This window comes from Lithobates pipiens, unplaced genomic scaffold (assembly GCF_037356315.1).
Source record: "Lithobates pipiens isolate NorthernLeopardFrog02 unplaced genomic scaffold, aLitPip1_a1.2 Scaffold_8, whole genome shotgun sequence".
Classification (NCBI taxonomy): Eukaryota; Metazoa; Chordata; class Amphibia; order Anura; family Ranidae; genus Lithobates; species Lithobates pipiens.
The window spans coordinates 512,580,489-512,608,011 of NW_027507903.1; the positions used below are offsets into that span (position 1 = coordinate 512,580,489).

Genomic DNA, 27,523 nt, shown 5'->3' on the forward strand with positions numbered 1-27,523 from the left:
TCAGTGTTGTCACATGAAAAGATATAATAAAATATTTACAAAAATGTGAGGGATGAAATCACTTTTGTGAGATACTGTAGGTGCTAGTCCCAGAACACTGAAAGATAGCTACATCCATGTCAATGAGGCTTAATGCAGCCACTACAGCTAAGGACTCATAAGGTGCAATGAATTACATTTTTGTTTTTGCATTGCGATAGACTTTCAGTGGTCAATCCACCCAAAATTTATAGTTTAGCTTTTGGTAGATGTTGTAGAATTAAACCTCCCAACGGTTTCTTCTACCTCTGGAGACTCTACTGGTGAGATACCTGTGGTGAGTTTGTGGGTCTACACACCTCCTATGGCCATTATGAGGGCTGAGGGAATGCAACAGAAGGCCCTGAAACACTCAGAGGTAGGTTGAGAACACCCAAAACTCTAGCAGTCAGGAATTTATGGCAGGGAAATCTCACAGTGAGAATTTTAAGAAAAAAGAGATTGCATCGCTCCAAGTCTCAAACTTGCTTCTCAGGTCCTCCACTGCTCCAGGTGTCGGTCAATAAAGAGCTCATCCAGTTTAACAAATGTAGCAAGAGTAAAATATAAAACCACACTCCATCAAAATCATCCAGTTTTTTTTTTTTTTTTTTTAATATAACCAATTTCCAACACAGTTTCCACCTTAAGCCATGCCCCTCCTGATGCATTATGCTTATTAGTGGAGGTGACCCTCTATGGCTAAGCCCCTTCAGTGTCAAACGCATCAGAAGAAGTGGGGCTTAGGCCGCGTACACATGGGCGGACTGTTTGCCCAACTTTGTTCGTCAAACAATCCGACAAACAGTCCGCTCAAAATTTGCATGAACGGACTTGACCACACACGATGAACGAACAGTCCGTTGAAAGCGTGCGCGATGACGTGAACGGCACGTACGACGGGACGAGAAATTAGACGTCCAATACACTGCAATGCAACCTTCGCCGTGTAAATCCTTTCTGAGCATGCGCAAAACTTAGTTTGTCGAACAAGCCTACACACGAGCGGACTGTCCGCTGAAACCAAGTTTCAGCGGACTGTCTTACGGGAATTCCGAAAAACTTTGTTCGTCAGACTGTCCGCTGAACCTGTCCGCTGAAGCCCACACACGAGCGGACTGTCCGCTGAAACACTGTTCAGCGGACAAAGTTGGGCGAACAGTCCGCCCGTGTGTACGCGGCCTTAGGGTATGGATTGTATTGGAAGTTGAATACATTGAAATAAATCTAACAGGATGACTTTTATGGAGTGAGGGAAATTTCATTATTGAAGCATTCAAGGCTCATAAGAAGCAAGGCTAAAGCTATAACGTGCATATCAGTTTTTAATGGACTGAATCTTTAATGAAATGGTTAATTGTCTAATTAACACACTAGCCACCACTAATGTATGCACCTTTATAGATGCATCCCAATGTATTCTCTTATTACACTTTTCTGTCTTTGTATGGTCTGTGACCAATGTGCTACTGGTAGTTAGTCTACTGGTGTGACCACATCAAACATCTCCATGCAGGATATGTGAGCTGCAGCTGAAACTCAGGCCAGATATCTTTTGTGGATGCCCGCCAGTCTTACAGGCACATGCTCACCGGCTGTGTGGAATCTGGATGAACTTCTGGGTCATTTTGCATATTATCTTTGCAGAACACAGTGTCGATTTTATAGGTTCTTTCTGCATTGTATTTGCAGTGGGTAATCAAGGATAGTTGCCAGCTGTTGCAATATATAAGGAATGATGTCACTAACTCCTAATACGTAAAAAGGCTTCCGCAAGCAATGAATTAAACAGTATAACTCTGAAACCAAGATAACACTGTCTCAGGTGGCTACTCATACAACCCCAGTGATGACCATCTCTGACGCCTTAGTGGTTTCACTAATGGTTGCATGGCAAGTTTGAAGGGTAGGGGGCAATTTTATGAATATCAGTGCAGGATGTTAGGTTCATAATGTTCAAGTATGCACATGTAGTTGTACTTTAATAATAGCCTATTTTGGAATGTGGAGGGCAGGTAAGCTTCTGAGGCTTCTTAGGGTACATGCACTCCCCCCGAAGATAGCACACATCATTGGAATTGTCTTTGGCAATGCTGAGGCTTTTAAGTGCTGGAGTATATGCACTCCCTTGAAGACCGCACACATCAATGAACAGGTTTCCTGTCCCCCTCTGCAGCATTTTACTTTGCTACAGCAACATTTTCAGTTACTTACATTATGGGTGGGCATTCATGTTAATGTTCATGCATTGTTCAGCTGCATAAAGTTTACTTGTGACTGACACAAGTTCTTGATATTGCCCATAGCCATTTGAATAGTTAAAGTGCCCAACTTCAAAAAAATCTGTGGCCTTGCCCTCCTTCACCTTGAATTCTCTTTCATCTCATATTGTGGCAAGGCTATTGCTGTTAAGAAGCCTTTTCAGCCATTGCTAAAGTGAGGAGTTTAATAGTAAATTACACTATTTGCCTTATCAAGCAAAAGCCAAACAACATGTTGCCTTTGTTACTACTGTGTACCCCACTGGTGGCTGAAAACAATCACTATCAAGATCACACAATTCTCAGGATAAGGAACAGCTAATCTATAGTGCTATATGCTATGGCCAGTGGTTATCCAGCTTAAAGTGGTTGTAAACCCTTTTTAAAAAATCCTGAAAAAAAAATAATCCTGCAAGACAAAGACATAATGAGCTAGTATGCATAGTATACTAGCTCATTATGAATAACTTACCTGAGAATGAAGCCCCGGAAGCGGTCCTCCGTCTTCCTCTTCGCCGCTGCCATGGATCCCAGAGCTACTTCCGGGTCTTGCGGCTCCGGCGCTGTGATTTGCCGGAGCCGCGATGACGTCACTCCCGTGCATGCGCACGGGAGCCGGAGCTCGTGGCATATCGCCGCGATCTGTGGCCTGCCCCAGTGCGCCTGCGCGCCTCTGTCTATCATATAGGTTTAGGAGATATTTCTTGGACCTACAGGTAAACCTTAATCTAGGCTTACCTGTAGGTCAAAGGTGGTTGTAAGGGTTTACAACCACTTTAGAGTGGTTGTAAATCCTTACATATTCCCAGTAAAGTGACTGGCCTCAGGTAATACACACAGATGAAGCACATCCTCCAACATATGTTGTACCTCTTTATCTGCTGTCTTCTCTTCTCTACAGCCATTCAAAGTCCACATTTTTTTAATGCTTGTCTGAGCAGAAAAAAGGGGGTGCAAATGACACTCTGCAGAGCTTAGTGAAGAGAGCTTTTAGAGCTGATTGGAGGAAAAGGACAAATCTATACCAATCAGGAACAGAGCTGAGGCTGTTAATCTACTGGAGGTCCCTCCCCTGTAACCATTTTTCTCTTGGTGTCAGGAAAACTTGTTAGAAGTGCTGATAGCAGAGGAATGAAGAAGCAGAAATTACACTTATGCCCCTTACACACCATCTGAAAATCATTTCTACAAATACCGCTTTCGAAGTGGTCGTATGATAATCTGATCATTCGCACACAGCTTTCGATACGATACCAGATCATACTATTTTCATTTAATCAGTACACTTGTCCAAAAATACACATTACATCACTTCCAATTTTGTTTTCTGTCGTACGAGAATTTCGTAACATTAATAATAACCTCTTAATTTTCTACTTGCAACTAGCAAGCAGAAAAAATCAGACAATCTGTCATCCGATTTTTGGATCGTATGTACAGGGCATTAGGGTTTTATTTACTAAAACTGGAGTTTTGTGCTCAAAATTTGATCAACTGTGGGTATGGGATTGTGTATATGGGATTGTATGGTGTTTTTTTTTTCTGTTCTGTTTTTTGTTGAAATGGATGGACTTGTGTCTTTTTTCATCCTGACTAACAATGTAACTATGTAACTATGGAGCATGCAAAATCTGCAGCAGCTCTGCACAAAAAACAATCCGCTTCCAGATTTTTTGTTGAAGCTTAATTAAACAAGCTAAAGCTGATTGGCTACCATGCATGGCTCCATCATAGTCTGAGTGTTCCAGTTTTAGTAAATCTCACAGTGTTCCTATTTGAGAGAAGTGCACACTATAGAACAGGGGTCTCAAACTGGTGGCCCTCCAGCTGTTGTGAAACTACGAGTCCCATCATGCCTTTGTCTGTGGGAGTCAGGCTTGTAACTGTCAGTATTGCACTGCCTCATGGGACTTGTAGTTTTGCAACAGCTGGAGGGCCACCAGTTTGAGACCCCTGCTATAGAAGGATATGCTTTGTTCATATTTCACATGTTTGAGATTGACAACCACTTTAAAAGATGATACCAGAAATAGCTGGTGTGGTGAGTTTGGTCTCATCTGTTAAGCTGGATAACAACTTGCTGGTCTCTCTGCCTTTGAAAAGCAATCTTGATACTAAGCACCTGACATCAGAATAAACTTAATGGTACTAAACCTCATCTTTATGACCTTTTGTGTACAAGTACAGACAGTTCTCCTATTGGTGTCTTTCAATTAATTAAACTTGCCTAAAAAACTTCAGTTGGTGCCATGATTCCAGTTGCAGTGTGGGCTTGGCTGTCCATAAATCCAATTAAAATTGAGTGTTGATAAAATGTTGGCCATGCATATTTCTTTTTTCATTTTTTTTAACAACACTTGTATCTCCCACAGCCTCCTCTGCCCATTTCCGCGTCTGTGAGCCCTATACAGACAGTAAAGGGCGATATCACTTCGGGTTCCACTGCCCGCGCCTTTCAGACAACAAGTCGTATGTCCTGTGCTGCCACCATAACAACACCGTCTTCAAATACTGCTGCAATGAGACGGAGTTCCAAAGCGTCATGCACTTGAACCTCACCCTGGGCTCAGATGGATATATGCACAAGTAAGTGAAGCAGGACAGTTACACTTTGTCATTTTTAAGCACACCATGTGGACATCCTGCCATATTACTAAGTTCAGGTTTTCCCCACTAAAGGACATTTTAGCACTACAGAATACAAACGTGGCATATATTTTTAAGTCCCAACTCCAGGCTAATATTTATTAATAATGCCCCCGCAAGTTTTTAAAACAAAAGCTCTGAATGCAATACTTACCTCCTCTCCGATACTGTTCCCCACAGTAGTTTATTTTCACCACTAGATGTCCTCAGCTACCTGGGTTGAATGATACCCAGCATCGCTCAACCTGAAAGACTGGGAACACCTTGTAAGAGCAGAAGGTCATAAACCTGCCCTCTGAGGGAACGTCATCATTGGAGAGTGGGGAGGGGTGGCACGGCCAGGGTGCACTGGGGACAGTCCACCTCTCCCCACCCTGCTTCCCCTTCCACCAGAAGTGGCCCACTAGGCGCTCACATCCTATGCCCAGCTCAATACCAGTGAGCTGGACTACTTACCCATTTAATGCTGATCTCTGCATAACTTTACAATAAAGTTTATATTACCCAAACCTTTCATCTTCCTGATATGTGCCTGTTGTACTATGTAATTGTAATAAAAGTATCCTGGTCTCTTTGCATTACTTCCTTTGTGTGCAAAACCTGGTGACCTAACCAGTTCCCCTGCTTTCCTATATTGCAAACTGGCCATGTTAGACATGAGAGTATATCTATCTCATCAATGTGGTCAGTTTTCTTCCTGTGCTGGGAGCACAGTCTGCCTGTCCTCTAATGGCCAAGACATGTGCTGAGTTTGACAATTCCCCCCCCCCCCCCCCATACAGTTTCTTTACTGGGAAGATCAGTGTATTGCTGTGCCCTCATCCTCCTGCTGACATGCCCCCCTGCAATCTCCACCCCAACCTCTCTAAGTCCCTTATGCCGCTGAGAACGGGGACTATATTTGATCACTTACAAACAAATGCAAAATTATTTCTAATGTGTGTATGTGTGTATATATATGTATATTTATACAGTGCTGTGCAAAGGTTTTAGGCAGGTATGAAGAAATGTTTTAAAGTAAGAATTCTTTCAAAAATATATATTTTAAATGTTTTTTTATCAATTTACAAAATACAAGGTGATCGAAATCACAATTTGGTGTGACTAAACTTTGGCTTCAAAACAGCATCAATTCTTACACTTGCATACTTTGTACACTTGCACAAAGTCAGGGGTTTTGGAGGTTAAAAGTCAGGTGTATGATTAAATACAGCAGGCAGGTTCTAATGATCATCAATTTCATATGTAGGTTGAAACACAGTCATTAACTGAAAAAGAAACAGCTGTGTAGGCTTAAAACTGTATGAGGAACAGCTACCAAACTCTGCTACTAAGGTGAGGTTGGGAAGACATTTTCATGTCACGGGTCATACATGATGGCAAGACAAGAGGTAGTTACACTTCATCAGCAAGGTCTCTCCCAAGCAAAGATTTAAAAGCAGACTGGCCTTTTAAGATGTACTATTCAAGCTCTTTTGAAGGGGCACAAAACAACAGGCAATGTTGAGGAACGTAGACGCAGTGGTCAGCCAAGGAAACGTAATGAAGTAGAGGAAAGACACATAATGCTTACTTCCCTTCAACATTAGATGTCCAGCCGTGACATTAGCACAGAACCAGCAGAAACTGGTAAGGCCCAGGTACGCTCATCTACTCTTTGGAGAAGTCTCGCCAGAAGTGGTCTTTATGGAAGAATTTGAGCCAAAAAGCTATATCTCAGATGTGGAAACAAAGCTAAGTGACTCAACTATTCACAAAAACATAGGAACTGGGGTTCAGAAAATGGCAACGGGTGCTCTGGACTGAGAAGTCAAAATATGAAATATTTGGCTGTATCAGGAGCCAGATTGTTTAACCACTTCCCACCCGGCCAATGCATATATACGGCCGGGTGGGAGCCGTCTACTCCTGATAGGACGTTCAGGAACGTCATTCAGGAGTAGCGGGATCGCGCGCGCGCGCGTGCCCGCGCAGCGGCGCGATCCCGATGTGCTCGTGTCACCCGGACACGGCACATCTCAGATCGGCAGGAGGGCTCTGTGATTGGCCCTCCTGATCACATGACGGCCGTGTCCAATCACGGCCGTCATGTGATGTAAACAAACAGCCGGTTGCTAGGCAATCGGCTGTCCTCTCCTCACACGGAAGTCACCGCTGAGGAGAGGAGAGCAGAACGCTGCAGCCGGCTGATGATCAGTGAGTATGGGCTGCTTTTTACAGCTTTTTACTCACTGATCATCAGTGTAGTGTAAACACACAACACACCACACAGTACAAACACAGTCCCCACATATGTCCCCAAAACACACATGTCCCCAAAACATACATGTCCCCAAATAATAAAAACACATGTCCCTAATAATAAAAACATGTCCCCCACATATGTCCCACTAAAATCACATGTCCCAATGATTATCTGCACACATATGTACGTGATCACCTGCACACATATGTACATGATCATTTGCGTACATATGTCCGTGATCACACAAACCAATTATTATACACTTAACGGAATTTTTTTTACCAAAAACATGTAGCAGAATACATTTTGGCTTAAATTTATGACAAAATTTGATTTTATTGGATTTCTTTTCAAATAGAAAAAAGAAAATATAGGTTTTTTTCCAAATTTCCGCTTTTTTTGCGCTTATATCGCAAAAAAAAAAAAAAACGGAGTCGTGAATAAATAACACCAAAATAAAGCTCTATTTGTGCGAACAAAATGATAACAATTTCATTTGGGTACAGTGTAGCATGACCGCGCAATTGTCACTGAAAGCGCTAGAGCGCTGAAAGCTGAAAATTGGGCTGGGAAGGAAGGGGGTGAAAGTGCCCTGTATTGTAGTGGTTAACAAAGAGCTGGAGAGAGGTACAATAATGAGTGTCTGCAGGCAACAGTGAAGCATGGTGTAGGTTCCTTGGAAGTTTGGGGCTGCATTTCTGCAAATAGAGTTGGAGATTTGGTCAGGATCAGTGGTGTCCTCAGTGCTTAGAAATAGAGGCAGATACATACTTCTTCACACCATACCATCAGGTGATGTGTGATTGGCCCCAAATGTATTCTGCAGCAGGCCAATGCCCCCAAACATACAGCCAATGTCATTAGGAACAATGTTTAACGTAAAGAACAAGGACTCATGAAAATGATAGTTTGGCCCCCACAGATCTCAACATCGAGTCTGTCTGGGATTACATGAGGAGAAAGAAGGATTTGAGGCAGCCTACATCCACAGAAGATCTGTGGTTTGTTCTCCAAGATGTTTGGAACAACCTATCTGCCGAGTTCCATCAAAAACTGTGTACCAGTGTATCTAGAAGAATTGATGCTGTTTTAAAGGCAAAGGGTGGTCACATAAAATATTGATTTGATTTTAATTTATCTTGTATTCATTTACTTTCCTTTTAGGTAATTGATAAAAAATAAACTATTAACACTTTTATTTCTAAAAGCATTCCTTATTTATATCCTACATGTTTACTTTATACAGTGATTGGCCTCATTTAAAGTCCCGTTGACCACTTTCCCTTTTCTTTGTCTAAAATTTGGGATGGAGGCCAATTACTTTTGGTGCCTTGGACCACATCATTCTTTGTTTACCGCTTTTTTTACACCTGCCTACAACTTTTGCACAGTAATGTGTGTGTGTTTATATGTGTGTGTGTGTGTGTGTGTGTGTGTGTGTGAGTGTGTGTGTGTGTATATATATATATATATATATATATATATATATATATATATATATATACACAAATGTTTTCCTTTTGCATTTCTATTTAAAACTGAATGGGTTATTTTAGCAGGTAAGGGTGTAAGGCCGCGTACACACGCGCGGACTGTTGGCCCAACTTTGTCCGTCCAACAGTTTGAGCGAACAGTCCGCTCAAACTTAGCATGGACGGACATGGCCACACACGACGGACGAACAGTTTGCTGAAACCGTGCGCGATGACGTGAACGGCACGTACGACGGGACGAAAAATACGACGTCCTATACACTGCAATGCAACCTTCCGACGTGGAAATCCTTTCTGAGCATGCGCGAGACTTAGTTGGCCGAACAAGCCTACACACGAGCGAACAGTCCGCTGAAACCTTGTTTCAGCGGACAGTTTTTCGGAATTTCCGTAAGACCTTGTTCGGCCAACTGTCCGCTGAAACTGTCCGCTGAAGCCCCACACACGAGCGGACTGTCCGCCCAAACACTGTTCAGCGGACAAGGTTGGGCGAACAGTCCGCGCGTGTGTACGCGGCCTAAGGGTGCACATAAAATGGAATCACTGGTCATGTGATCTCAGACTGAAATTCTAATATGTCATATGCTCATTGACTAAAACTATAGCATTGGGCACTTTATTTTATCCAATGGGGCTTACAGTTGTTTATTGTAGCCAGAACAGCCACTCAGCAGTTTTATATGAAATCCGAGACACACTTTGAATAAAAAGAATGTGACCGATTTTACAGCATTGGACACGTGATCGCAATTAATGTAAAAAAAAAGTAGGGTAAGTATTCTTGACTTGTCTATATCTCTTGTTCTCCTTAGGTGGATGAAGAACAAGTCTCCAGTGTAGATTGTAATACAGCCTAAGAAATACCATTGAAAGTCCAGCTCACTTCTAGTCTATTCACATGGGTTCAATCAAGACCTGTTGAAGAGGGAGGTTTTGAAATCCCAAAAAGAGTTGGCTATTCTTTGGATGGCCCACTTGACTTTTATTGTTATAAAGTTATATCTGGTCCACTAAGCAGTGGTATGGCCCTTCAATATCCATTTGTGTTACATTATGTTCAAAGAAGCTGTCAGGATTGCATGAAAGACAACTGAAAGAGTCTAAGTGTATCTAAACAGAATAACAAAAATGGAATATATTGCATTTTACCAGTCCTCAAATATGGTGACTGCATTTATTTTCTTGTTTCATGTTTAGTTTCCTTCATGTTTACCTGGTGATCCTGCCAGTAAAGCACTTCCTGTCCTAGGGAAACAATGCCCCTTTACTGTATTTATAGAAGTGCAGCATTGTCATCCTAGGACAGGAAGAGTATAACAGCTTCAGAACATCTCCCCCTCTCCTCACCTCTATAACATAGCAATTCCAAATTTCATGGCAATTCGTGCAAAACACGCAATATGCGTATTCACTCTAAATGGGACCCCAAATGTGGCGCGATTTTTTAGCGATTGTCAAGAGACAAAATCACGCTGCAATTTGTGGCAAAACGCGACTTTAAACATTGCATGAAGCTTGTCGCCAAAAAAGGAGCAGGAGCTTATTATGGGTGACAAACATGCATATTGCCCATTGAAGTGAATAGGCTGCCCTATGCATGACACATGGGTTCACATGAAAATCGCCCACAAAAAATCACGAGCTATGCAAAGTGTGAAAGGGGCCCAATTGACCATTTTATCCTCCTCCAGCTGCACCCAGGCAAACGGCAGGGTAGACTCTATGTGGGCGTTACAATCTCACACTGGGCTAACCTGTGGACTCTGACAAGGAGAAAATGCAAGTGAATAACAGAACTCGCAGCTATTGCTAAGAAAAATAGCTGCACTAATAATACAATTTGGGTGGGGATTTAGATTCTTTCAAATGGTTTACTGATTGTTCTTTTTTGAAGGAAACCTTAATATAGATTATAAATCCACTTCAGTTCTTCAGCATCAACAAAAAGTGTAAAATTTAGGGTGGACATCCTGCCAGGAGGAAGTAGACACATACGTGCGTTTCTGCTGGCTGTCCCTTTAATATCACTATGTCTTGGCTGTATAAGTTTGGGAAGCAGAGAGCCAGAACAGGGCAGAGAAAAAGACATTAAGATGAAAAGGTTATAGATCAAACGACTGCTCTGGTCCATTGTTCTGCATGACAATACTTCTGACAGAAAGTCCCTCAGCTGTGTCTGGATGGCGGCTGCTTCATATGCAGATGAAGGAAGAGTGGTACCTCGCCTGGACGTGCAGTCTTTCATTTCCATTTCAATTCTGGAATCCAATTAATACCATTTATAAATAAATCTATAATCCATCCATTAGGCCATCTCCATGGCAACTGTGTGGAGCCTAAATAACAAGGAAGAATCAGAAGACGGGTCCCCGAGAAGCTGTTTGCTGGGATTCCGCTTTCATCCTCCCGCGAGTAGGAAGTAACCCTTTACAGACTGACTCCCATCTGGGGAATATTAAAGTGAACCTGTAGTTTGCCTATACAGGGCAATAATGTGACAAGTCTGCAAGAATACATTTCTTATATATCAATATATACAGAAACAAAACCTTTTTTTTTTCAGGAAAGCGCCCTCTTTAATCATAAAAAATTGACTTTTGATTCCAGGTCAGGGATTTTGTCCAGGCAGTAGTTAAAGGATAACTAAATCCAAGAAGAAAATATAATATATTGCAGCTTACCAGTACTTATATGCAGTGGCTGCATTACTTTTCTTTGCTCAGACATTTTTTCCTTTTTTGCATCTAGTAATCCTGCCATAACACATGTTCATATTCTAGGGTGACAGCACTTACTCAATGGAGCAAATGAAGGAGCAGCTTTGTAACCCTAGGGCACATATGTCAAACACAAGGCCTGTGGGCCAACTACGACACACCCATTTTTGAAGCTGTAATGTATGAATGAACGAATGAATTCCATTCTGCCACCTCTGGCTCTCACCCTCTGCTCCTGCCTTCTGTATTTACAAGGGACAGCTTTGCTCAACTACTCCTGGATCTAAGAGATTCCTGCACATGCTCACAGCGGGGACAGATCTCCAGAGAAAGAGAGAATGACCCCCCTGCAAGGCAAGCTGCCTACACATCGAGCTACTAGAACCAGGTCAAGTAGGAGAGAGAGATTTGGGGAAGTTTTGAGGGGAGTTGTGCACTTTGTTCACAGCACACCTCCGAACTCTGCACTCTCTACATAGCACACCCCTAAACCCTGCATTCTGCTTATAGCGCGCCCCTGAACCCTGCACTGTGTATATGATGCACTCCTGAAATCTGCAATCTGTATACAACGCACTCCTGAACTCTGTCCCCTGTAACAGCACACTTCTGAACTCTGTACTCTGTATATAGCCCACTCCTGTACTCTGCACTCTGTATATAGCCCACTCCTGAACTCTGCGCTCTGTACATAGCCCACTCCTGAACTCTGCACTCTGTATATAGCCCACTCCTGAACTCTGCACTCTGTACATAGCCCACTCCTGAACTCTGCACTCTGTAAATAGCCCACTCCTGAACTCTGCACTCTGTACATAGCCCACTCCTTAACTCTGCACTCTGTACATAGCACACTCCTGAACGCTGCAGTCTGTATATAGCCCACTCCTGAACTCTGCACTCTGTACATAGCCCACTCCTGAACTCTGTATATAGCCCACTCCTGAACTCTGCACTCTGTACATAGCACACTCCTGAACTCTGCACTCTGTAAGTAACTCACTCCTGAACTCTGTATGTAGAGCACCCCAGATACAACCCTTTGAGGGCAGCTGTACTGCTGATGTGGCCCATGATGAAATTGAGTTTGACAGCACTGCCCTAGGGTATGACTGCAGAACACCTATCCCTCTCCTGTACTCCATAACCACCTCTACTCCCATAGGGGGAAGTGTTCTGTAGCCTACAGAAAGAACTGAGTGCAGCACAGGCAAAGAGCAAAGCAACTTTTCAGTTGAAAAGATTCCTGGCAGGATCGACAGCTATTTTTTTCACTTATGAAACATATTGCAAAATGCTTTTCATAGTATATTATAAAGACCAGTGGTGGCTGGTGCTCAATCTCCTTGGGGGGCGGCCCCCTAGCCAGCCAGTCCCCCCAGCCAACAAACCAGATAACCCATAAACCCCCCCTGTCACTCACTCGCCCATCGCCCGCCAGCCTCTGCACTTACCCCATCCAGGTGATGGCTTCCCACCCTGCTTCTCCTCCCGAGTCCCGGCGGTCACTTCTCCTCCCAGCCAATCAGGAGTTAGGACTCGTGACCAATCGGGTCTTAGTACTCCCGGCCAATCGAGACTCAGGACCTGCTTCCTAATTGGCCAGGAGTAGAAACAGGAAGACATTAGCGAATATCAATTTGCTAATGTAACACAACTGGGTTGGCTCGAACCCACCCTTTTTGAAGCCAGTTAGAGCCTCTGGCTCTAATCATGTGCTTCTGAACAAAAAAAAACATTGCAATCCATGCATCCGGCACTCTGCATGTAGATTAGGGGCCGGACATATTGGATTAGGGGGGTGGCGCCACTGCTCCCCGAATCGACGGGCCACCACTGATAAAGACTAGTGTGTGCATACACATTAAAGCAGAACTAAAGTTCTCCTGTTACATAATGTGAGCAGGCTTGTTTTTTATTGCAGAAGAGAAATGCAATGGGGTTGATTTACTGAAACTGGAGAGTGCAAAATCTGGTGCAGCTGCCCATGGTAGCCAATCAGCTTCTAACTTTAGCTTGTTCAATTAAACTTAAAAAAAAAAAAAAAAATGGAAGATGATTGGTTTCTGTGCAGAGCTGCACCAGATTTTGCACTCTCCAGTTTTAGTAGATCAACCACAATGTCTCTTCTGCAATAAAATACACTTACCTGCCTGCTCACAGCGATGCTCACAATGCAAACTGCAGCCTTCAGTGGCCATCCCAATCCCTATGTGCTAGAATGGCTAGCTCCTGCACATGTGCAGAATTGACATTATCCTGCACTAGCCAATGAAGAGGGCTTAAAATCGGCGCACAAGAAAAGATGCTGGAATGATTGGAAAAGTGAGTATTTGGGAACATGAGTTATATAAACATAGGTCAGAGTTAGAGCTGCACAATTAATTGTCAAAAATCGTTATCACATCTCGACTAAAGTGTTTCACAATTCTTTCTATACAAATAATTCTCTCTGCTTTTCTGAAGCCACAGCCCTCAAAAGAAAGGAAGAGAAAAACTGGGTAGTCTGCCAAGAATCAAAACATTCTTTATCAGTTGAACTTAAAGTGGTGTTGCCACCAAAAAAAATAAAAAAATTGCTTAAAATTCATAAAAAAATAAAAAAAAATAATTGGAAAAAAAAATAATTTTTACTCACCCCTAAATGCCTGTTGCTAGGTTGTCCCTCGTAGTCTGCCTCCTTCAATGCCTGGGCTGGTGACATCACTTCCCCTCGCGCTGTCATCCGGGACCTGTCACGTGTCCCTGATGACTGTGAGCCGTAACACGGCGCCCGACGCCACCTGCGCATGCGCAGTGGGTGCCCGGCTGTGGCTTCACAGCCCACAGTAAGAATGCCGGCACCGCGAGCGGAGTGGGGAACGAGAAGGGGCTTCGTCCCCCCTCATCGCTGGACCCTGGGACAGGTAAGTATCCAATTATTAAAAGTCAGCAGCTGCAATATTTGTAGCTGCTGACTTTTAAAATTATTTTTTTTAGGGGGCACCCCACTTTAAGTGTAAACATTGTAACAATTTGTCAATGGAATAGACTTTGTGTGTAAGTGAAAAAAGTTTAACCACTTAAACACTAAACCTTTTTTGTAGGTTTCACATTAAAATAATTTTTTTTGCTAGAAAATTACTTAGAACCCCCAAACATTCTATATATGTTTTAGTAGACACCCTAGAGAATAAAATGGTGGTTGTTGCAATACTTTATGTCACAATGTATTTGCGCAGAGGCCTTTCAAATGCAATTTTTTTTTTATTACTTTAATGAATTAAAAATAAACTAACCAGTAAAGTTAGCCCATTTTTTTTGTATATTGTGAAAGATTTTACGTTGAGAGAATTGTAAGAGAAATGTGATCTTTTTATTCTAAGCAAAAAAATTGTGATTCTCATTTTTGCCAGAATTGTGCAGCTTTAGTCAGAGTCAATATGAACGTTTTCAATCATTATGCATTTCAATCACGGACAGGTAAATCCCTACATTGCAGGAAGAACTGTATGCATAATGAGCAAATCAAGACCACTGCAATGTACTTATATAATTAGAGATTATAAATAGAATCTATTTTAATCAACTAGCTAATGGTAGTCAGTCACAGTCAACTGGACTTGTTCTGTAATGTTGAAGACATTTTGTAGCTTCTCCAAGCCCCTTCTTCAGGTCTAATGGGTTTCATGAAGATAAACCACAATTTATATCCATGCAAGTAGCACAAACACGTTAATCTATTCACCATATTGTGGAGCGACCCGGGTCTAGCTGTATGGTGTCTGTCTGTATGAGTGTTAATCCTTTTATTTACATAGCTGAAGGTGTGAATTGTCAAATCACCAGGGTATTTTATGTGGAAGACAGATGGTGTTGAATGCCTCGACCCTTGTTCAGGGATGGTTGTTATGGTTTGACACAGACGGCCTCTTGCAAATGTCTTGCAAACCAGTTGTCCACTCTGTCCAAAATGTAAACCTCATTATCTTTGAAAGAATGTCCGTTTCCCTTAACATGTAGGAAAACTGGGAAACTGTTGAGTCCTGGCCTGTAGAATATACCCTTCTATGTTGGGCCGTTTGTTCAGCAATGTTGTCTTTTCAATGGCCAGATCTTTGTATTCTTCACTACACTACACTGCATACACCAAGTTACTTTATTTGTCTTTGGATGCTGGGTTTTGGATATACAAGCTTCTGTCTCTGTGTATTGATGGCCTTCAGAACACAGGGATGTAATGTTTGATATAGACCCCTCCAAGATTTTGCTACATTCTAGCTACATACTGGATGACTTTATTACTCCGTGTGGTTGATTTTCTAAAGGCAAATAGGTTTCATTTAGCTTACTCTGCTGGCTTTCACCATCCAATCATGAACAAGCAAAAATAATTTTTTAACATTTCCCTTGCATATGAATGGGTATTATTTAAATAAAGTTTCACCACATTTGCTAAGCTAAGGGAACATTCCCTTCCAAAGTGAACTGCCCTAAGTAAATCAACCCCACTGTGTTCTATCTCTCTACTTGCTTCAGATTGGAATGGTATTATGGAACTAGAAAAGGAGCTTTCACACATCTTATCCTGCTCTTGGACAATCAACATCTGCCTTGACACATTCCATGGTAACTAAATTAAGGTATCTGGGTTATCTTCCTGCCACTCATTGGAACTGAAGAAGTCGATTTTGAGAAGCTATGAAATGTCTTCAATATTACAGAACAAGTTCAGATGAATGTGACTAACTACTGCTATCTATACCCTGGCCTGGATTGATAAATGAAAACCTTCTGATATAATTTCTCACATGACCCTTATCACACTCACAAGCCTATAAATGAGCCCATATAAAAGACGGATTTAAAGCAGGTGGGATTCTGAAGAGAAAGTGCAAAGTTGCTTGGTACAGGCCTCTATTGGTAAGAACCATCTGTGCAATGAGTGTAACAGAGTGGGACAGTTCGAATTGAGCTATGTATGGGCAGTCTGAATGTACCAAGTTGATCGATCAATCAACTTGGGTACAACCTGCATGTCGAATTTTACATGAGATTATCACTAGTGACTGTTATAGCCACTAGCAATAATCACTGTGGTTCAGTGTTGATGGTTGAATCTAGCGATTTTGTTTCCTGCAACCCGTGGTTGCAGGAAACAAAATTGCTTTGTCTATGCCCAGCCTTACTAGGACATGTCGGCGCACATTTTTCAGCGATGGAAGCTTGGCTCTGGCCTATCAGCTATGAAAACCGTCTCGTATGAAAGACAGATGCTATTTACAAGGAGCAGATGGAGAAGCCACAGGCTGGGAGATGAAGACATTCTTGTAGATTGTATTCAACGAGAATGGCTGTTTGTTTTAGCTTTGCGTTTAATTGGCGGTTTTCGCATTGACTGTGACCATGACCAACAAAACAAATTACTGTACCAACTTTGCCACTGTAGATGTAAAAACTGTTATATTAAAGCAATTAAGAACAGAACTGACTCCGGCATTTATTGTGACATGTTGTGTTAAAACAAACTTGTAAAACATAAAGCCAGATTTAAATTGCTTTTTAATGTCATCTGTGTGTTTTGGGAGGACGTGTGGTTTTAAATAGTTATTTTTGGTCTTTAAAATCCATGCATTGGCTTATTCACATCTATGCACTTGCAGTAGTATCTGTCTTTATTCCACCTTGTGGGCAGGGCCCAATCGCTCTACATGCGAGGATTAGACATGTGCATTCGTTTTCGTCCGAATGCATTTTCGTCCGAATTTCAGCTATTTTCGTTTTCGTTTTGACAAACGATAACGAAAGCACAAAATCCGAAAAACGAAAGATCCGACATAAATAAATGCTTTATTTTCGTTTTCATTGTTACAACAGTTCGATATAGAATAGGAGATTCAACATGACAACAATCTGTGTCTATAGAACCTGTGTTCGAATGTGCCTAACCTTACCTCTATTAGTCCAAGATTATATAGAGAAAATATTCGACAGAGAAAAAAGATTTGACAGAGAGAAAAGATTCTGCAAGATACTGTCCTAAAAAGTGTTTGGGGACCCGGGTCCTGCCCCAGGGGACATGTATCAATGCAAAAAAAAGTTTTAAAAACGGCCGTTTTTTCGGGAGCAGTGATTTTAATAATGATTAAAGTGAAACAATAAAAGTGTAATATTCCTTTAAATTTCGTAGGGGGGGGTTGTCTATAGTATGCCTGTGAAGGGGCGCATGTTTCCCGTGCTTAGAATTGTCCCTGCACAAAGTGTCATTTATGCAGGAAAAAAAGTCCTTTAAAATCACTCGCAGCTATTATGAATTGTCGGCTCCCGTAATACAGAGAACACTCATTGAAAGTCATTGATAAAAAAATAAATAAATAAATAAATAAAAAAAGCGTGGGGGTCCCCCAAATTCAATTACCAGGCCCTTCAGGTCTGGTATGGATATTAAGGGGAACCCTGCCTCAAATTTAAGAAAAAATTTGACGTGGGGTTCCCCCTAAATATCCATAACCAGACCCTTCAGGTCTGGTATGGATATTAAGGGGAACCCCGCATCAAATTTAAAAAAAAATTGACGTGGGGTTCCCCCTAAAAATCCATACCAGACCCTTTATCCGAGCACGCAACCTGGCAGGCCGCAGGAAAAGAGGGGGGGACGAGAGAGCGGCCCCCCCTCCCTCCTGAACCGTACCAGGCCACATGCCCTCAACATTGGGAGGATGCTTTGGGGGTCTGTGACCCCTCAAAGCACCTTGTCCCCATGTTGATGAAGACAAGGGCCTCATCCCCACAACCCTGGCCGGTGGTTGTGGAGGTCTGCGGGCGGGGGGCTTATCAGAATCTGGAATCTGACATGTCTCATGTCATCCAGCGCAGCTCAGCATCCTTCTTCTGTCTCCGTGTAGGAGACATAGCAGGCATTCCGGCGGCTGACGTTTGTTATATACGGAGGGCGGGGCCACCCGTCACCTGACCCCGCCCCCCTCTGACGCAAGGGGAAACCCGGGGTTCCCTGTGACGTAGGGGTGACCCGCACCCCTCTGATGTAACACAGGCAGGTTTCCGTTACATCAGAGGGGGGCGGGGTCACCTATACGTCACGGGGAACCCCGGGTTTCCCCTTGCGTCAGAGGGGGGCGGAGTCAGGTGACGGGTGGCCCCGCCCTCCGTATATAACAAACGTCAGCCGCCGGAATGCCTGCAGTGTCTCCTACACGGAGACAGAAGAAGGATGCTGCGCTGCGCTGGATGAGATGAGACATCGCTGGAGATATGACCGTCCGTCGCTGGATAGCAAGAGTGGATTACCGCCGCTGGAATCTTTTTTTTATTTTTTTATTTTTAATAAAGGAATTTTTCAAAAGTGTGTTTGTTTTATTTAAACATTTTTTACACTTTCTTTGTGAAATGGTAGGGGTACTTTTGTACCCCCTTACCATTTCAAACAGGGGGGGGGCGGGATCTGGGGGTCCCCTTGTTAAAGGGGGCTTCCAGATTCTGATAAGCCCCCCGCCCGCAGACCTCCACAACCACCGGCCAGGGTTGTGGGGATGAGGCCCTTGTCCTCATCAACATGGGGACAAGGTGCTTTGAGGGGTCACAGACCCCCAAAGCATCCTCCCAATGTTGAGGGCATGTGGCCTGGTACGGTTCAGGAGGGAGGGGGGGCCGCTCTCTCGTCCCCCCCTCTTTTCCTGCGGCCTGCCAGGTTGCGTGCTCGGATAAAGGGTCTGGTATGGATTTTTAGGGGGAACCCCACGTCAATTTTTTTTAAATTTGACGCGGGGTTCCCCTTAATATCCATACCAGACCTGAAGGGTCTGGTTATGGATATTTAGGGGGAACCCCACGTCAAATTTTTTCTTAAATTTGAGGCAGGGTTCCCCTTAATATCCATACCAGACCTGAAGGGCCTGGTAATTGAATTTGGGGGACCCCCATGCTTTTTTTTTTTTATTTATTTATTTATTTTTTTATCAATGACTTTCAATGAGTGTTCTCTGTATTACGGGAACCGACAATTCATTATAGCTGCGAGTGATTTTAAAGGACTTTTTTTCCTGCATAAATGACACTTTGTGCAGGGACAATTCTAAGCACGGGAAACATGCGCCCCTTCACAGGCATACTATAGACAACCCCCCCCCTACGAAATTTAAAGGAATATTACACTTTTATTGTTTCACTTTAATCATTATTAAAATCACTGCTCCCGAAAAAACGGCCGTTTTTAAAACTTTTTTTTGCATTGATCCATGTCCCCTGGGGCAGGACCCAGGTCCCCAAACACTTTTTAGGACAGTAACTTGCAAATTAGCCTTTAAAATGAGCACTTTAGATTTTGAACGTTGGAGTCCCATAGACTTTAATAGGGTTCTAAAGTATGCTATATACTAGCTCCGTCGAATCTTCTTTATACATTCGACAGACACCATAAGCCTTCAAAGACAGATTCGACCGTGATTCATGTGGATTTTCGGACGAATGCAATTTTTGAACGAAAAACGAAATAAATAAAAACGAATTTCGGGAGTAACTAAATAAATTAAGTTTTCAGACGAAAACGAAATTCCGAAACGAAATATTTTACTCTGCACATGTCTAGCGAGGATACCCTTCACCGTGAACATGCTCACCAATGCCCAGGACCAGTCGGAGACTGTGGTCATGTGAAAGTCTCACATTAGGGGAGTTCCCCAGCTTAGAGATGAGCCGTATCACTGTGTGCAGTAATAAAAGTACAGAGTTCCTCTAAAAAGTTCTGTCACTACACACTGTACCTTCATGTATGTTGCATTAGGAGGGACGCTGCTGAACCTGAGCCCTCTTCACCAGTTCAGTGTAAGTCTGTTACCTCACTCCCAGTAACAGTAACTCAGTAACTCCCTGCCGTGCACATAGCATGGACCTCATGAGTGCACCAGGCCATGGTTCTCCGTAATGCGGGTTCAGTTCCGGCTGCTACTGGAAAGCGACCGCTAGGGAGTGAGCTAGAACATTGCCCCCCTCGCTACCGGAGGACCCATCACATTTACCAGGTACCATGCTTAATGAACTGGTTGCATTGTAACTTGACATAATGCTTGGTTACCCAAAGCATCTGTACTGCTCCTTTTGTTAAGAGGCCTTTTTGTAGCAGTAGAGCTTAGTACTGCACATGGGCCTTACTGAACCAAGTTCTTTTGATACTCCAGCATCAATATGCACTCCTTGAATAACCAGACCAGGCTCAGGAGCAGTTGTTGCAACTTTACTGAAATGCTTTGTAGTACGACCTAACATGAACATTAATGTCATAATGTCCCTATCTACCTCTAGCTGACTACCCATGTGTACCTCAAAAAGACAGTGGTAGTCCATATTGGCGTTCTCCGGGTCTTGGTTGTTCTCCGGAAAGTCCAGTGCCTCCGACGGACTGCAAGGCACAGCAGTCCCTCTTCACAGTAGTTCCAGCATGTCCTTCCCGAAGTTGCCCATCTGACCAGCCCCAAACCCAGCCTTCCTCATATTTATACTACTGGTATGTAGGCTGGATCAAAAAAACAGGGAACCGTAGCACACACATTAACTTATCCCCCCCAACCTGGGCCAACCACTAGATAAACCAGACTCCTGTAGGCAACCTGACTACAAACTTAGATGCATTAGTGAAAATGTATCCAAGAAAGTAGATTAAAGGCAGATCTTAGCTGTGCTGAGCTTCCCTTTGTATTTTGCCCTGTGCATGTGTACTTTTCTGCTTTTTGCTAGTAACTACTTTTCTATTGCTGTACCTTTAAGGAAGAAATGTTTTCCTCTTGACCCCCCCCCCCCCCCAGCATTTTCTATCTGTGACCATTTTGAGTAAGGGCAGAAGATTCATGTAGCATTTACTCCCAGGAATCCATCAGCCCTAAGCTCAGGCATGCAGGCAGGAGGGTGTGCTTAGCAGGGAAAGACCATCCTCTTCCTCTCCAGATGTAAGAAAAATAAAAAGCTCCTGGGATATATGGCATCATTTTGGCCAAGGTCAGAATCCAGTAAAAAACTGAAGAAGAAAAGTTTAAAGTTTAAAACAAGTAAATATAATATACCTTCCTATCTATTTACTAACACTAGCAGCATAAGGATTACAAATATTTGATATTGATTTGAGACAATGTAGGCATTTTAAAATGGAACTAAAGAGTGTATTGTTGATTTGGCTGATAATTCTTTTTTTTTTTTTTCAATGAAAGTAGAGTTTCACTTTAAAGCAGTATTAAACCTAGAAGCAAACATTTATTGTATTTGCAGTTTACCAATTCTTAGACATGATGTATGTATTAGTTTTGTTTTTTAGGCCTTCTTTCTTTTATTTTCCTCTGGTGATCCAGCCAGTAAGTGCCGGTTCACACTGGGAGGACTTGTCAGGTGACTTAGCCGCCTGACAGGTCGCGCTCCGTTCTGTACTATGGAACCGTTCTATCAGGAGCGACTTTATAAGTCTCTCCAACTTAGAAAAAGGTTCCTGTACTACTTTAGGGGCAACTTGAGGCGACTTGCATTGACTTCTATATAGAAGTCGTTTTGCAAGTCGCTGCTGCTGTCGTGTGCAGGTCGCCGGAGGCAGTCGCGCTGCAAGTCGTGCCGCCTCAGTGTGAATCGGCTCTAAGTCTGTTGTTTTTCAAAAGAATAAACTCTCTTCCAGATGTATCAGTTTACAAGGATGAGACAAACCATTTACCACTGACAGGTGGATGTTACAATGACTAGCTTTTATTTATATTTGTAAAAGCTTTATCCCAAAAGGAGAAAAAAAAAACCTTCTAATGTAACTACTAAAGTGGGAGCTGGAGTTCAGCTTCAATTTTTTAATGTATTTAAATCTGCTAGTACATGTAATACTATCCTCCCCCAATGCTGCTATCCAAAGGTGTCCCCTGTGCTCCTTCATCCAGAATGGGAACACTCAAATACAATAACATGTGTTACTGGGCAGATCACCAGGTGAAAACAGAGGGGAAAAAGAAAAAAAAAGAAAACGAAAGCAGCCACCATATCTAATGATTGGTAAGCTGCAATATATTACACTTTTGGTTTTGGCTTTAAAAATGCTTTACAAAGGAGTCTTCAAATTCCTGATGTTCCTGAAAGCGTCACAGCAGTATGTCTCAATGGTATACATATTATTCACAATCTATACAGCATAGAGAAGCATGCTTTGCGGTCAAATAATTCAACACCAGCATATATTATGGTGAAGTTTTTTGTTCTCTAGAGTCTTCTAAATACCTTTCCCCTTCTATAAAACCTTCATTTTCTGAGCTATGATAATATGTAATGAGCCTTCTGAAAATTCTGCTGTGTAGTGGGAATTGTTATGAGTGAGCGTTTCTTCCTTGTCACGTTAATATTTTTTTTTCCTGCACATCTGGGAAGCAAATTTTTAAAGAGCCAGAGTTACCAAGACAAAAAATGTGAAAGATCTATTACCATACATAATTTTATCAGGGCAGCCATCACCCTCAATATGGTAAAATGATAATTGTGCATTGCAGTTTGCAGAAACACTTTGTTAAACAACAATTATAAAGTGTGTCCCTTGCTATAACATTTTGCTGTAGTTATGGTTGGAGTTTGTTGCCATCTGTGTCTCTGCAGGGTAAAAAGAAGAAGCCAAGTTTGTACCCTTATGCCACGTACACACGATCGGAAATTCAGCCAGCAAAAGACAGATCGTGTGTGTGCTCCATCTGACTTTTTCTAGCCGAATTTTGTCCAGCAAAAGATTAAGAGAATGTTCTCAATTTTCCTAACCCGAAAATGCGTTCATGTGTATGCAATTCCGACACGCAAAAACTCACCCATGCTCAGATTCAACTATGAGACGGAAGCTATTGGCTAATGGCTATTAAACTTCCTTTTTCTAGTCCCGTCGTACGTGTTGTACGTCACCGCGTTCCTGACAGTTGGAATTTGGTGTGACCGTGTGTATGCAAGACAGCTTGAGCGAAATCCCGTCGGAATAGCTTTTTTTGACCAAAATTCCGATCGTGTGTACGCGGCATTAGAGACACTGAAACGGTCCTACGGGGCCTTCCCCATGGACTCATGGAGATACCGACAACTTTTTGATTTTCTGGGAAAACTGACTGCCAGGCTGTGGGCTTCCACTGACCTGTCCCTGTTTGAGTCCCTCTGTGCAGAACCCCTAAAAAAGAAGCAATTTCTTTCCCATATGTATAAACTTATACTCAAGACCCAATCCAAGAGTAAGAAACCTTTACTGCGTCAATGCCACAGAAAAGCCTGGTGAGGCATGTCAAGGTGTTGTCGGGCATGTTGTAACCAGGTTTTTTTTGTGGCATTGGCACAGTAAAGGCTTCTTTCTGGCAACTTAACCATGCAGCTCCTTTTTGTTCAAGTATTGTCGAATTGTGCTCCTGAAAACAATCACACCATCTTTTTCCAGAGCAGCCTGTATTTCTCCTGAGGTTACTTGTGGGTTTTTCTTTGTATTCTGAACAATTGCTTTGGCAGTTGTAGCTGCAATCTTTCTTGGTCTACCTGACCTTAGTATCAAGAGATGCCGGAATTTTCCAATTCATAATAAGTGATTGAACAGTACTGACTGGCATATTCAAGGCTTTGGATATCTTTTTATATCCTTTTCCATTTTATTAAGTTCCATTACCTTGTTACGCAGGTCTATTGACAGTTCTTTTCTGCCTGCTCAGTGCATCCATGTAAGCTAACAAACTCATTGACTATTTGTACACAGATGCTAATTGCAATTTAAAAAAACTACAGATGTGGGAAATTAACCTTTAACTGGCATTTCAATCTGTGTGTGTCACCCTGTATGCCTGTACCAAGGGTAAACATTCCAGGTTATGTAAACATTTTTTCAGGGCCATTTGGGTGATTAATGTTTATCATTATGATTTAATAAGGATTTAATAAAAAGCCAGCGCACTATCTTTAACCACTTCCCGCCCACCATATAACAGAATGACGTGTGCAAAGTAGTTAAGTTATCCGCTTCAGGGATATGTGAAGCGGCTCCATAGAGAGTTGGTCACAATCTACTGTCATGCAAATTGGATACAGAAAAATCCGCATCCAATTCGCACTAGTGTGAATCCAGCCTTAATGCTTTTTGGATCTGTAAACATTCATTGCATGTACTGATTATCTGTTGGTTCATGTTAGTGCATTGCTGGTTTATATTTCTGGTGTCTGTTTTTTGAAACCCAGTAAACGTTGATCACAAAAAAAAAAGTAAAGCCAAGCGATTTAGCAAAATTACTGTTGAAATTACAGAATTTGTCACCAGTAAAAACTTTCAAAGCAGAAACTCCCAATTTCACTCACTGAGTTGCTTGGATGAAATTTGCTAGAAAAAAAAATCTTTTCTTTTTATGCTGTTTTTAAAATTTTTTAGGGCAGTTTAGTTTATTTCATTAAGGCCTCATGTACACTGCTGCTGATAAACGGATGTTTAGGAGCAGTTGGGCGTTTTTTTTCAGCAGCCCCTGAACTCTCCTCTGGTATCTTATCAGGACTTGTACACTGAGTCGTTTATAGTCATTTAGAGGCAGTTCAGTTTAGTGCCGTTTTTTTTTTTAAAGCAAAAAATTGCGTTCATGACGGAACTTTATTGGCATTTGAAACGCCAAATACTTGTAACAGCGTGCAAACGTGTCTAAGCCCGGTAACTCGTGTTTGCCCGTGTTTAGTTTCATTGGCGTTTTCAATAGAGATACATTTCTGACCATTTACAATGTAAAAAAACGCTTCTAAGCGCAAATGTGGCTAAACACGCATTAACATGGCACAACAGAGATTTTTAACCGTCGGTTACTAGCTGTCAAGTTCCAGCATTCAGGAGAGGTTTTTAAACGTCCCATGTACATGAAGCCTTAGTGTTCATGGTATGTATGTTTTTTTCTTTTTTGTACAGCTTATCAGTATTTGGGGGCTATTGCCTAACAATTGTTTTATTTTTATATGTTCCTGTCTGTTATTTTCTTCTTGTATAAAAAACAAAAACATAAATGCAAAAGGCCTAAAGAGGGGCTGTTTGTTGAAAGGAGCTTTTGTAACCCTAAGCCCTTGTATACACGGTCGGACATTCCGACAACCAAATCCGTCGGATTTTGTCCGAAACTATTGCATTCACACAGTTGGACAAAGTTGTCAGAAAATCCGATCGTACTTAACGTGATGACGTTATTTCTTTAGGACGGGACTACGTTCAGGCTAGTAGCCAATAGCTTTGGTCTACGAATTTGATCTGAACATGCGTGGCACTTTGTCTGATCGGAATTCTCTACAAAGTCTGATCGGATCATGTTGTCAGAAAATTTTATAGTCCAGCTGGAAAACTTGGTCCGTCGGATACTCCGACGGAAACAGTCCGATGGAGCCCACACACTGTCGGATTATCCAACAACACGGTCCTATCGGACATTGTCCATTGGAATGTCCGCCCATGTGTACAAGGGCTAAGAGGAGCCATTTAATTCCCATTACACCTTTTAAAAAATCAAACCAAAACCACCTTTCCCATTGACTTTAATGCATTTGCCATAATGGTAAAATATCTCCAAATCTCATAATTTTTGTTGAAGTTTGGAAGGAATGAAAACTCAATTTCACTCGTCCCTACAGCAGAGATTCACCGTCTACATTCATTCTGGTGACTTTTGTTGCTGATAGAGAACGTAATACAGCTGTCCCTCCAGTATTCGAAAAAAGGTCATTTGATTTTTTCTTGTGGAACGTGTTTGAAAACTACCCCTAATTAACATTTCTTATTTCCCGCAGCAACTACAGTGCCCTGGTTGGCGTCTGGGTGTATGGATTTTTCGTGGTGGTCCTGCTGGTCCTGGATCTGCTGTATTATTCTGCAATGAACTATGACATTTGCAAGCTATACCTGGCAAGGTGGGGGATCCAAACCAAATGGATGAGGCAAGGACAGAGGCGGTGGGACAAGACAACACAGGAGCCTTGCCAAGCACAGACTCAGATGCCACATGCTGTACACACATTAAAAGGAGACACTGTTAGCCCAACAATGATGTCCTTTCAGACTTCTACAGCCTGGTAAGACAACTGTTTTCTTTAATGACAGAACCGGACTTGAAATTTGCCCACTCTGGTGCTTTGCCCAAAAAAGAATATTCTTTGTATATGCTGTTATGTCGCAGGATATATTTGCTAATGTTGAACCGTGAACTTCTTCTAACCTCTTTCCTCAGAATGGAATTTTTTGCTGTAAATTACAAATCCAGCCAAATTGAGTTTGCTTCTTTTTTATAGAAGGTGAAACCTCTGTGAATAATTATGTTGCTGGGTTCTTTGTAGAATAGAGAACCTCTGAATTCAAATGCAATTTGGATATTCAGGGTGGACAGGGTCCTGTTATGTGTGTACTGCTTTGACTTTGCTTCAGCACCTGTCTAACATGAATGGGCTTCAAATATGGGCCATAAAGGGAGATCAGGGGTTGAAGGAAAAGCAGGAGCTTTTTTGAGTCCAAAAAATATTTATGACATCATAAAAATGCAGGAGTACAAACCAAGAACTAAGTTCATCCTTCATGTTGAATGTTGCATGTGGAGGAATAGTGGACTTGTATAAGCCCCTGTACACACGGTCTGAGATTTCGACAACCAAATCCGTCTGATTTTCTCAGTCGGATTTTGTCCGTCGGATCTTGTCCGAAACTGTTGCATACACACGGTCGGACTAAGTTGTCGAAAAATCCGATCTTTCAGAACGTGATGACGTAATTTCATTACGATGGGACTACATTCAGGCTAGTAGCCAATAGCTTTGATGTAGGAATTTCATCTGAGCATGCGTGGCACTTGGTCCGATCAAAATTCGCTACACATGATCGGAGTATGTCCGACCGGCCCAGTTGGTCGGGAAATATTTCCAACATGTTGGAAAATTGGGTCGGACGGATATTCCGACGGAATCAGTCCGATGCATACCACACACAGTCGGATTATCCGACGACACGGTCCGATAGGACACATTCCGACGGATTCTCCGACCGTGTGTACAAGGGCTAAGGCAGGCTTTTGGCAGGCTTTGGCAGCAGATTTTCTTTGCTTTCTGTGTCCACTTTGGGACAATTTCCACTCCCTTTCTGCTATGTCAACAGGTCAGAATGATAGGAGAAATCCA

General features: G+C 42.4%; 1 protein-coding gene across 2 annotated transcripts in view; it reads left to right on the forward strand.

Annotated features, from left to right (window-relative positions):
* SHISAL1 (shisa like 1) overlaps positions 1-27,523 on the forward strand; it is a 219,263-nt gene that overhangs the window by 154,006 nt on the left and 37,734 nt on the right. Inside the window, exons 3-4 of one of the 2 annotated variants that reach the window (XM_077469380.1) lie at positions 4,652-4,865; positions 26,150-26,435. In XM_077469380.1, coding sequence (XP_077325506.1) covers positions 4,652-4,865; positions 26,150-26,435 — 500 coding nt within the window. Of the gene's footprint in view, positions 1-4,651; positions 4,866-26,149; positions 26,436-27,523 lie in introns of those variants that run through there. The other variant, XM_077469381.1, reaches the window with a different exon arrangement.